General features: G+C 38.4%; 2 protein-coding genes across 6 annotated transcripts in view; both read left to right on the top strand.

The window, feature by feature from the left end:
- grb10b (growth factor receptor-bound protein 10b) overlaps nucleotides 1-5837 on the top strand; it is a 72895-nt gene extending 67058 nt beyond the window's left edge. For 3 of the 4 annotated variants that reach the window (XM_004568048.5, XM_004568050.6, XM_012923800.5), the window contains 9 exons: nucleotides 405-542; nucleotides 717-827; nucleotides 1148-1246; nucleotides 1367-1444; nucleotides 1574-1690; nucleotides 2106-2172; nucleotides 2291-2378; nucleotides 2518-2611; nucleotides 3480-5837. In XM_004568048.5, coding sequence (XP_004568105.2) covers nucleotides 405-542; nucleotides 717-827; nucleotides 1148-1246; nucleotides 1367-1444; nucleotides 1574-1690; nucleotides 2106-2172; nucleotides 2291-2378; nucleotides 2518-2611; nucleotides 3480-3626 — 939 coding nt within the window. In that variant the 3' untranslated portion in view covers nucleotides 3627-5837. The remainder of the gene's footprint in view (nucleotides 1-404; nucleotides 543-716; nucleotides 828-1147; nucleotides 1247-1366; nucleotides 1445-1573; nucleotides 1691-2105; nucleotides 2173-2290; nucleotides 2379-2517; nucleotides 2612-3479) is intronic. The other variant, XM_004568049.5, reaches the window with a different exon arrangement.
- A 2460-nt stretch (nucleotides 5838-8297) lies between these two features.
- The window catches only part of ddc (dopa decarboxylase), a 33432-nt gene continuing 29689 nt past the window's right edge, over nucleotides 8298-12040 (top strand). The window contains exon 1 of one of the 2 annotated variants that reach the window (XM_004568052.2): nucleotides 8298-8424. The gene's annotated coding sequence lies outside the window, so the exon portion shown is untranslated. Of the gene's footprint in view, nucleotides 8425-11101; nucleotides 11238-12040 lie in introns of those variants that run through there. The other variant, XM_004568051.2, reaches the window with a different exon arrangement.

Consider the following 12040-nt stretch of genomic DNA (forward strand, 5'->3'; position numbering starts at 1 on the left):
TTCTTCAAACACCTATAAGACAAGTTAGGCTTCCCTGTAGAAATGCACGATTTTCATTTTAAAGCCACAAAACACAACAGGACACAGTTTTAATGGAGTTTTTCTTTTGAGTTTAACAGACATATCTTTTCCAAGCAGTATTAGTAAATTATGCATATACTGTTCTTATTTTTTGTAATTAAATGTACAAATGTCATTATCAGGATTGTGACAGCCTTTGAGTTTTCACACATTGTCACAATGAGCCTCCTGTCTTTGATACCCCTACAGATGGTGCCAGCTTTCTGCCTGTGGTAGTGACAGGGGGTTCAAAGGCTTCAGATGTAATCTGGCTCCTTTTTACAAAAGAAATGACAGAGGGAATAAATTGTTATTTATTTGCATTTTCCTGCTCCCTGTTTTAGAACTTCCTAGCCACCAACAGCTGTCCAGAAATCCAGGGGCATCTGTACATGAAGGACGTGGGAAGGAAATCATGGAAGAAGGTTTACATGTTTCTGCGGCGCTCAGGGCTCTACTGTTCTACAAAAGGAACCTCAAAGGTAACGGCGGCTCGCTCCATTCATCTCAGACGCGAAATACAGTCCACCTTAAATGTAATCTCCTTGAAAGAAACTCCGTATTATTGACGGCCGAGTTGCACACGCCTCTGTCTGTTCGTGTGCCTCCGGGCTGTCTCCTCTCTGATATTTTGATTTATTAATTTCTGTCTCCAGGAGCCCAGACATCTACAGTTACTAGCAGACCTTGAGGACGGCAACATCTTCACTGTCATCACAGGCAAGAAGCAGCACGGCGCACCCACAGACTACGGCTTCTGCATCAAGGTGAGACGCAAGTGAGATGAAACAGATTTTATCTAATTATGAAATAGTGGAATGATGAAATATTATGAGCTGAGTATGATTCATATCCTGTGCCGTTTCTTGTCTCAGTGGAACTGGTTTATCAGCGCAGCAACTTTTTTTTTTTTTCCCTCCCTGTGATTTATGAGTTATAAACTCAGATGAACTGTCTTTGGTTTTGTTGTTCATATCATCTTTCTCTCTCCAATTAATAATAATGGTGATAGAAGTGGTGTCAAAAATAAGAGTTTGATGCAGTGAGCGTAGTCTCTGTTCTGATTGTGTAAATTGTTCATTGGCAGCCTAATAAAAGCAGAGGGGATATGAAGGAGCTGAGAATGCTGTGTGCAGAGGACGAACAGAGCAGAAGCTGTTGGATGACTGCTTTTCGAATCTTTAAGGTAATTCTGCACTGCCTACATCACAGTACAGCCAACATGACTTCTAGCATACTTTTAATTCTTTGTAATGCAAGTAATTTGATGGCCTTTATTCACTACTCTGTTCCTTTTCCTTTGCAGTATGGGATCGTATTGTACCAGAATTACAAGATTCCTCAACAAAGGAAAACTTTACTTTCACACTTTTCAGCTCCTGTGGTAAGTTTACTGGAGTGATTATGCATGTAAGGATATAGTCTGACTTAGTTTAGGTAAATGATCTGCCTTCGTATGTAGTCTGTCTGCACTCTTGTATTTTGACTGTCATGTGTCTTTGTCTCCCTCTAGAGGAGCGTATCAGAGAACTCCCTCGTGGCAATGGATTTCTCAGGGAGGATAGGCAGAGTGATTGACAACCCGGTCGAAGCTCAGAGTGCTGCCATGGAGGAGGGGCACGCGTGGCGGGTGAGAGATGCTCGGCTTTTTGTTACCTGTTAGGTTTTTTGTTTTTGTTTTTTAATGATCCTTGCAGTTCTGTTTATGTTTGCTCCGATGATTATAGAGAGTTAGTTGGAAAAATTCATTTAACTTATAAATGTACAAGGTGACTTTTAAGTACTTGATTTAGGCTGTCTGAAATTCCATTTTCTGTCCAATTGTAAAGGAGACAATGATCAGGTTCCACAGTCTTAAAATTAGACCATGCGTTCACCACATTTGATCTGATCTTTCCTTAGCCTGTTTACTGTTTTAGTGATTGTTTTTCACTTAAAGTTATCAGAATTATGTTAAGAAGCTACAAATTGCTGCTGTTTACTGTCGCTCAAACAGACCATGAACTAAACCACATTGTTTTGTCTCTGTGTGGCATCTTTCTCAGAAGAGGACTCAACGAATGAACATACTGGGGTCCAACAGTCCATTACACCACTCCTCACTAAGCTCAGGTAAATGCAAAACAGGAAAAAAAACTTGCAACTGCTCCCTAACTTTGCATATTCTTTCTGTGTATATAATGTTATTTTATAAAAATGTACTTTAAAAAAAAAATGTTATTCTCTGCAGTCATCCACATAGCTCAGCTCTGGTTCCATGGCAGGATAACCAGAGAAGAGTCCCACCGCATTATCCACCAGCAGGGACAAGTAGATGGGTAAGTAAGCTGGCAAAGCTTTTTTCTTTATATATTTTTACACTTATTTATTTATATATCGGTGTGTCTATATAGATATATAATCTGTAACACTAAGTGAAGGCTTTTACAACATTTCGTCTCCTTTTTTGTCGCACAGGTTGTTTCTGCTGAGAGTCAGTCAGAGTAATCCCAAGGCGTTTGTGCTCACATTGTGCCATCACCAGAAAATCAAGCATTTCCAGATCCTACCGGTAAGACTCTCGCTTACTTGTTACATGTCTCGTGCGTGTTTGTATATTGTTGCACCTGATGGCTTTACTTTACTGCATTTAAGTGCTTGCCAAATCTATTAAACCACAATTAAAGTAAGTAAACACAAGAGTTTTAGAACTCTGTCAAAAATTAATCAAGTATAATTCCTGTTCAGGTATGTAAGTAATGAACTCATTTTTTCCCCTTAAGATGCCAAATTAAATGTTTGTTATTGTTTTCAACTTTTTTTTTAAAATACAATATTAAATTTGGACCATTACATTAACCATTACAGAAAGAAAAATATTATTTGATAATTACAAGCAGTTGTTGTTGTTGTTGTTTAGGGCAGCTGTGGCATAAAACTCACACTGGGTGTTGGTCTAATACGTTTGTTAAATACTGCATCTTCCATGGTAGCTTAGTCTGTTAACCCTGTAATGCCAAGTGTACCATAGTTATGAGTGTTTGTGATCTTTAAACCACCAGTGTTTTTATATTTTTATTTATTTTTTTATTTGTATGTATGGTATGTAGCCGCTGCACGGCGTCAACGTCATTTTAACGATATTAACGCTGACAGCACTAATATAAAAAACTAAATTGCACAGAAATTCCAAATGTGGCAAAATCAAAACACATATATGCAAATTGATATTTAATTTTTAAATTTGTCATAAGGTTCAGTAATCACTCCACTTGATGATCCAGGCTTTTCAGGGTTAAAGCATTATTTCATAAGCTATGTTAAAAAAATGCACCGATCAGACATTTCAAATTATTTTGTTGATCCATAAGAGGAAAGTCTGATGTTGTCTTTTCCACCTCTTCCCTCCCTCTGCCGTTCGCTCTCGCCTGTGCCGCCAGTGTGAAGAGGATGGCCAAGGCTTCTTCAGCCTTGATGACGGCGCCACCAAGTTCACCGACCTGATTCAGCTGGTGGAGTTCTACCAGCTCAACAGAGGAGTGCTGCCTTGCAAACTCAAACACCCGTGCACCGTCGTGGCCTTATGACACCTTCGGATCACATGACCCCGCCCCCCAACACTTGACCTGACTCTGCCTAAAATGAAAAGAATCTCCCCGTTGATAGTTTCTTTTTGTTTTTATCTTTGTAAGAAGCTGGTGAATTGACTGACGTTGTTGTTGTTACACTTGTTTTTATATTGTTGTGAGCTTGCTGGAGACTGCTGATATTTTTTTTTTTTTGGGGGGGGGGATTTCGTTTCATCTGCATGGAGGTTCGAGGAGTCTGATGCACAACTTCACTCCAGAGGCTCGCAGTTTTAAGAGAAGATGAAAGAAATGAACACTGCCATTTGTGTCGATGCTGTTGCAGAATCTTCCACATTATTCTTACCAATAGTCACCAGAAAAGCGTGGACCCTCGAGGTTTTACCACGCAGCTCAAATGTGAGCACCGTTCCCCTTCAACTGGACAATCAGCAGGAGAATTGAAGCTTTCATGCGGACTACTCTGCTCTTTAAGGACAAACGAGTCTCGCTCATTTTTATCAAATGTCCTCAGAATGAATTAAGAGTTTGTCTCTTAGTTTTGTACTCGTGGAAGTGGGCATGGCATTGGATGCCGCATGATCTCTCAAGTGGCGCATTACTTAACTGTGAGGTGGTGCCATCGCCCTCTAGTGTCATAAGAATGCATGGACATTTTGAGGCACCAGGGTTTCTATTTTTTAATCCCATTGAGTTTTGCAAAAATTAAAGGTTATTGAAACAAAGCTTTTGGTATAAGTACAAAATCTTTTCCCACACACAGCTTCAGTTATTATCATTACTAAAGACAAAATCCACCTTTTTGCATCCTGGATTTTAAAAGCTCTTGATTTTCACATAAGCTTTTTATCTATTCTACCTGCAATTCAGTTTTCCAAGACATTCTTAAAGCAACTTCCACAAAAACAAACTAGAAGAGTGAATTTTGGTCAAATTAAATTGAGGCCCAGTTGGGGAAAAAAAAATACTATTGCAGCTGTATGCAGGACGGTATCAGTGCTTCATTTCTCTTTGCCACAGCACAGGGAAGGATAACCACTAGCATTTCCTCTAGAGGTAACTACCAACACATCAAAGGAAATGTGGTTCGTTTAAAAAAAAAAAAAAACAAAACAAAAAAAACCACAAAATTCCCCCCAGAGATGCAGACGATCCTGTGGGGAGCCTCCGTCCCACAGTGACGCTCCTTTGCTCCATAAATGACCTCATAACTGCTGTAAAACAAACATGTGGCAATGAAAACAGTTTGGCGTGCTCTGACATTAATGGCAGACTCTGTGCATTACTTCTCACATAATGTTGCCTTTTTTTTTTTTTTCTTTCTACCTGGAACTACTTGTACCAAGACACAGTCACACATACATTTACAGCCCACCTTTTTACAACCAGGAAAGACCTTTCACAAAAGTACACCATCAGAACATCCAACAGTGATACCTGTATCGCCGCCTTCTCGTTTTTCCTATCCCGGCCTTGTTACTCTTTCTTCAGCCTGCTCTTCGATAAAGTGAACATACTCTGTAAGCAGAGAGGGAAAACTGGAAATATTACTAAATATGTGTGTTTGAGTGACAACAATAGGAGCATCAGACTGAGAAGAGCTCATACAGTTGGTCTGGAAGCAGTTGTGACTACCTTTTGTCCCACACAAAACAATTTGAATAATACAAATAAATTTTTTTTGGGCTGAAAACTTGTCTGCGATGGAGCTCCTAGAATCACCTGTTTCAGTTTGGAGTCTCCATATAGATCAGCTTTCTCGTTGGATAGACTCGTACACTCCCACTATAGATGACGCACAACTGGCATCTCAAAGTTACACTGGACGTAAATGTTGGAGGCTCTCGCTTTCCTCCACTTAAGTAGGTTCAGAATCAACAATCTCTGCGGAGTGTTTATTTTTTTCTACCATTTTTACATCAACAGCCATCTATTATTTGCCAGCAGGTTGTCTTAAGGTATTTTAGAAGTGAGATGCAGAATAGCAGCGCTATGTTGACACTCCGTGTGTTCACCATTATTTATGTAAGATGCAATGGCTTTTTTTTGTTTTTATTGTTGCAGCAAAATGTTTATTTATTTACCTGGATGTGACTGATTACTTGAAATTTTTAGATATTTTTCTCGGCGCTGTTCAGTACTTTGTTTTTGTTTTTTGTCATTACTTTAAATTCATTGTTCAGGGTGATTAATAGAATTGTAATGACATGACCTATATTGACTTTTTAGTTTTGATTATTCAGCAATGATTTGTTATCATCAGTCTTGTTATGAAGTCATGTTTAAAGCACACTGGCCTCCGTAGTGTTAACATTGTCATTCCAAATGATGGCACGCTGGAAAAATGAAAGAATGAAAGGTATCTGGGTTTCCCAAAGCATTGATCACTTTGAATTTTTTTTTTTTCAGTTTTCTTTGACAGTTCTGATATTTATTCCAGATATCAAAATTTTCCAGAACACAAAACCTCTAAAGTTGGCTTTCTCGTGGTGTCCTTAAAGAACCATAGACATGAACTAAAGTAATAAATCCACAAATGTTTTGGGAAACTCGGTCAGGTAGAGGACAACATTGTTGTTAAAAAGGAGTTTTAGAAATTAAAGTAAAAAATTTAGATTGGATATAATAAACAATATTACAATAATGGTATCTTTTTAAGAATGAAAAAAGGACGATGCTGTTTTTAATCATTGTATGAATGTGGGAGGAGTCTGTCACTGATGTTTTACTTGCAGAGATTTGGACGAATATGGATTATCACACAAAGTGTTTCACAGTTGCTGGAAGTCATCCTAAGCTGCTGAGTCCTTACCGTTAGTTTTATTGTAATATGAAAATGTTAAGTACCCCCCAATGAGGCTTTGTTTTGATGTAGCAGATGTTACCATGTGAGGGACAGTACAGGGAGCTTTGTAAGTGTGGGTTTATATTTTACATAAAAACGGTAAGGGTTGTACTAACACTAAATGCGAAACTCAGTTTAAATTGGGGAACACGTGGAAGGTGGAGTAAGTATTTTTGGTTATCGATATTTTTGCCTAACTGAACTGAATACACCTGGGTTGCTCAGGGCGCACTTGAAGCATGTTAAAATTACTAATCTGTCAAAAGACGAGTACACAATGATGACAAACTTGGATATTGTAGTTTAATTAAGTTGAGACTTTTCTCCATTGCATGCACCACCCATTTGCTAGTTGTGATTACTTAAAGTATATATGGAGAAAATCAAACAGAACAAGCAATTTTTAAAGAACACGGTGTTTTTGGTTTTTCCATAATTTGTTTGTATTTTTTTCTGTTTGTTGTTAAAGGCCTGAAATACTGGTTTCCTGAGCTGATTCAACCCCCCTCCCGCACCGCCAAATACACACTCAAATTAGACAAGCGTATATCACTCATGTTGGAGCATGTTGTAAGCTTTGGCAGTCAGGTAACTTGTACCCACAGATCGTGCCTCTGATACACCCCACCACCATTGCTGTGCACCAACTAGGTCTAAGATGTGGACCAATAGCAAAGCTACTGTCCATAAACACTTGATGACTACATATAAAACACACACACACTCACACTCACACTCTGAATCTGGTATAAGCTGTTAGGAATGAATGCTTTTCTCTTCAGCTGCAGTTTTGGTGTGCTTCTGGAGCTCAGACATTTGGCCCTTATTCTGCAAAGGTGGCGCAATCTGTTCTGACTCTTGTGCATTTTCATAACATTGTCATAATGCAAGATAATGTGGCTGTACAAATGAGTAAAAGTAAAAATATGTCTATAAAAATATAAACTTATGTATTTCAGGGAATGCAAAAAAGAAAACGGTAACTTCTCTTTTTGTAAGAGAGAGCTTCTGTATTCATAATGTGCTTTGCTTCAATCTGTAAAGAGTTTAATGGCTGATAAATCTTAATTGTAACCTTTTCAGGTATTTTTGTACAAATAAGGGACTGATATATTCTGTTTATTGTAATTAGAATAAAACATTAATACATTGATATAAAAAAAGACAGTGTTTGTCTTTATGCAGAGAAGCTTCCCTTTCATATGTCTTATTAAAAGTAGCATGTGAAGGTTTCTGTGAGGGACTAACACAGTACATTAAATTGAATGTGAAAAACAAATTATAAAGCTATTCTATCTGCTACTTTGGGTAAAACAGATAATTGAGTCAAGTGCTGTATACACTAAATGGACACATCTACTAATAACTAATTTTGGGTGTTTCATTCAGTCCTTTTGCATAAAACAAAACGACCCATTCTTGGGGGCTTTAAGTATTCCCTCATTTCGGGTGTGGTCCTGTAGTAGGAGGCTTCTGTTATAACAAATGTGTGAAATTTCTTCCAGGGCAAAAATTCACACAGACACATGCCAAAATCTTGTAGAAAGCCTTCCTGGAAACTTTAAAAATGTGATATCATAAAACCTCGTGTTTTCACCCATGAAGTGTAATACTTGGTTATTCCAGAAGATGGTGCAGTGCTACAGCCAGCTCAAGAGCTAGCAAATAAAGTGTCTCTGGAAGTATTTGATAGATTTAGGATTTAGTACATTAAAATCTCAGAATAAATCTTTGTGATATGTGGTTAGTGGTGCTAAGAAAAGTTGGTAGTTGCGGGGCTGTCATTAAAGGCATCGTGAAATTGCCCTTTGACACCATCTGTCACGCCCTTTGGATTGTGAGTCATGTGTTGAGGCTCAGTTTTGTTGTGGGCAAAGAAAAAGTTTAAAGATTAACATGTCTGCAGCTTCGCAGCCTGCAACCAAAGAAACTTTTATAACATCCGGACACAAGGTGAGTTGCCTATACTTTTGCTTAAAGCTTTTTTGTGCCCACTTTGCTGGAGAGAGTTTAACATTTGTGAAACTCTGAAAGAAATGGATTACTTTATGAACCAGTATTTGTTTTTCCATCTACCTTCTTAATCTTACAGCTCTAAATAGACTTTAATATAGGAGGTGCTATGTCTGTGCATTGAGTGTTTCTGTGTATCAGTGTTGGGAAGGTTACTTTTAAAACGTATTCCACTACAGATTACAGAATACATGCCCCAAAATGTATTTTGTAACGTGTTACGTTACTCAATGAGACAGGAAATGAAACAGGAAAATACCACCGTGTAATCCATTTATTTCAACAAAGTAACTGTATTCTAAATGCCACCTTTTTAAACGGTAACTGTAACGGAATACAGTTACTCATATTTTGTATTTTAAATACTTAATGGCGGTACATGTATTCCGTTACTCCCCAACACTGCTGTGTGTGTAGTTTGCTGCGATTGCCTTTAGGCTGTAGCTCAGGTGGCAGAGCAGGTCAGCCACTAATCAGAAGGTCGGTGGTTCGATCCAGGGCTGCCTCCTGGCTGCATGCCAAATATACTTGGGCAAGATACTAACCCCATGTTTGCCTACTGGTGGTGGTCAGAGGGCCCGGTGGCGCCAGTGTCCGGCAGCCTCGCCTCTGTCAGTGCGCCCCAGGGCAGCTGTGGCTACAAGGTAGCTTGCCATTGCCAGTGTGTGTGAATGTGTGTGTGAATGGGTGAATGACTGAATGTAGTGTAAAGCGCTTTGGGGTCCTTAGGGACTGAGTAAAGCGCTATACAAATGCAGGCCATTTACCATTTTTACCATTTAGATTGATTGCTTACCTAATATAAAAGTAAATAACATTCATTTAGACTGTGCGTTAACAAATATTGAAGAGGGGGGGGGAATCAGTGTATTGACAAATGATGAATAAATAATGTAAAATAAGCATCTTTTCTGTTACCTTACACGGTTGGATGACACCACCTGTCAAACTGTCTCTTTCACTGTCACAGGAAATGTAATCTTTTTCACTCACACACAGACACTCTGTGTTAAGTTCTTATAAGTTCAGCCCAGTGAAAGTGCATGAGCCATCTAGTGGGAAAGTCAAACATGCAGTGAACCTCAAACCTCAATGCTCAGAAAAAAAGTGACAAAAGGGGAAATCAAATAGGTTAGTACCTTGAATTCCAAAGTCACATTTAATGTTAATATAGTGCACATTCGGGAAGCTGAAAGAACCCAGGTGGAGCCGCCCTCTTGATTTACAGTGGGGGGTTTGGCATACTAAATTGCATTGAAAGTTCTTTGGTGTAGTCCAGTAGTTAGCACCTGCTCTGGGAAATATTATAGCAATTCCTGAACTGAGTTAACAAGCAAAATGCAATGTTCTCATTTTCTCAAAGGAAACTATTAAGAAAAGGAGGAAAAAAAAGGAGAAGAAAAACGGATATACCAGAATCCCTTTTTGATTGAAATGAATAAAAGAGGTGAACTGAAAAACTCACTGTGGACAATTAAATGCTTATTCAAGCTAGAAATGTTGAGAGACACACACACACACACACTCACTCACTCACTCACTCACTCACTCACTCACTCACTCACTCACTCACACTCTGACATTTCTGGCCTGAGGATTGTAAATTCCCTCAATCCAGGTGTATCAATCAAAAATGTCACGCATGCAAAAATATCTAACTTTGATGACTAACATCTGCTGAAATGAGTGATCATACCCACCAGCACAGTGATCAGGAAGAATACAATAATTTGCTGCTTTGATAGAGAATTACATGTTGCCAGAGTAAGTAGGAGCTCCTGTCTTACCTCAGTGCTATTGCACATTAGCTTACATTTTGGCTTCTATTTCAAGATGTGGATGCTGGTTCTGAGTATTTCGAACCTCATTTTGTTAAGTCAGGATGCATTTTATAAAGAAAGAGTACTAATAGCATTAAAGCATTTTGACAGATTTGACTGTATGTAGTAGATAGAAATAGTAGAATAGCATTTTTACCATAAAGCACTTTGAGTGCTCTAGTTCATTCAAATTCATATAAACTTACAGGGAATTCTAATTATTTCAGGTTGATTTCCACATCATATGTGTAACACACATGGACAGCTCATAATGAGCAAAAATGAAAACAATAATAACACCAGGCTGGTTTACAAAAACATATTTTTCAGTGTGATTTCAAAGAAATTGTGTAAACAACCACTTTATTTAGTGGTGGTTTCAAATTGGATGCATTAGGCTTTTCCTTTGTCACAAAAAAAGTACCTCCTAACTGTGCAAAAGAAAAATGCGTTATCATAAAATTACAAATTACTAACACTATTTTTGTTATTAGTTGTTTATTTTATCTTTATGTGCACATTATTTTAGTGCTAAATATGTCTTTATGTCTATATCTGTGTACATTTAGAGGATGTGGTAAAAAATATATGTAAAAAGACTGAGTGCCCGTTTTTGTGTGTTTGTATGCACTGTGTGCACAAGTGCAATGTACATGTGTGTGTAGAGACATGGTAATAGCAGCTCCAGGAACTCCTTGTGAATCAGTCTTTCTTACGTTGGCCATGAGCCCCATTCCCATTGGCTGGTCTGGTGGGGGTTGGTGGGATGAGGGTGGTAAGTGGCAAGATAAAAGGAGCAAATGTCTCTTGTCCTGCTTACACACACACACAAACACACTCACCACGTGCCTAGCTGTCGGTCTCTTTGTGGACGCTAAAGGAAGAGATCCACTATCCAAACACCGCTGCTGAAGCTGAAGCTCACCTGTAGATGTGAGTATACAGACACACACAGATATTCATGCAACATGTGTAATCCTATTTGGGATAAGGATAAGGATAAGGGACTCACTTGTCATCTCAACAAGGGACAGAGACTTGCAGGGTGAAACACTTGTTGAATGATAGCAGTAGTGGAGCTCAGGGGGCAATGTTCATATGCTGTTGTGGCACTGAATCAGCAGTTTGACAGTCATCTCTGTTCAAATACGGTGTCTTTAAAGCTTGTGTTCTTGTGCTGCTATTCATTTAATTGCAAAAGGTTTGCTTGTTACTGTGAGACGTGTGAAATGGAAATTAAATGCGTTGAAATAATTCAATGTTAACACGAACAAGGAAGCCTTGATGGTGGCTTGATTTGAACAGATTCATGAAACTGACACTCTGTTATGAAACCATGCCTGTACTCTATACAGTGAATGCAAACGGAGCTTTTGGGCTGTTTAAGTTGTGCAAGCAATGCACATTTTCAATGACTGTTTGTATAAACTAAGCAGGATTGAAAAAGGAATACTTGTAGCTGTTATTCTGGCAGATACAAAAACTCCCCTAAATATTGTGACTTAAAACTACATTTCCAGCATGTAGCATCAGCTATGTGCTGTGCTGCTGCTGTCTCTGTTCACAGACTTGGATATAATATGGAGTGCTCTACTTGAAGCATACTGATGCTGAATTACTCGTATTTTTTTTAAAAAAAATTCTGTTTACTTGAAAAAAAAGTTACTTGTCATTTTAAATTAAAAAAAGAAATCACTGTCTCTTCTGTTGTTCACAGGTTGTTTTGGTTTATTGTG

Source organism: Maylandia zebra, linkage group LG11 (genome assembly GCF_041146795.1).
Source record: "Maylandia zebra isolate NMK-2024a linkage group LG11, Mzebra_GT3a, whole genome shotgun sequence".
Classification (NCBI taxonomy): domain Eukaryota; kingdom Metazoa; phylum Chordata; class Actinopteri; order Cichliformes; family Cichlidae; genus Maylandia; species Maylandia zebra.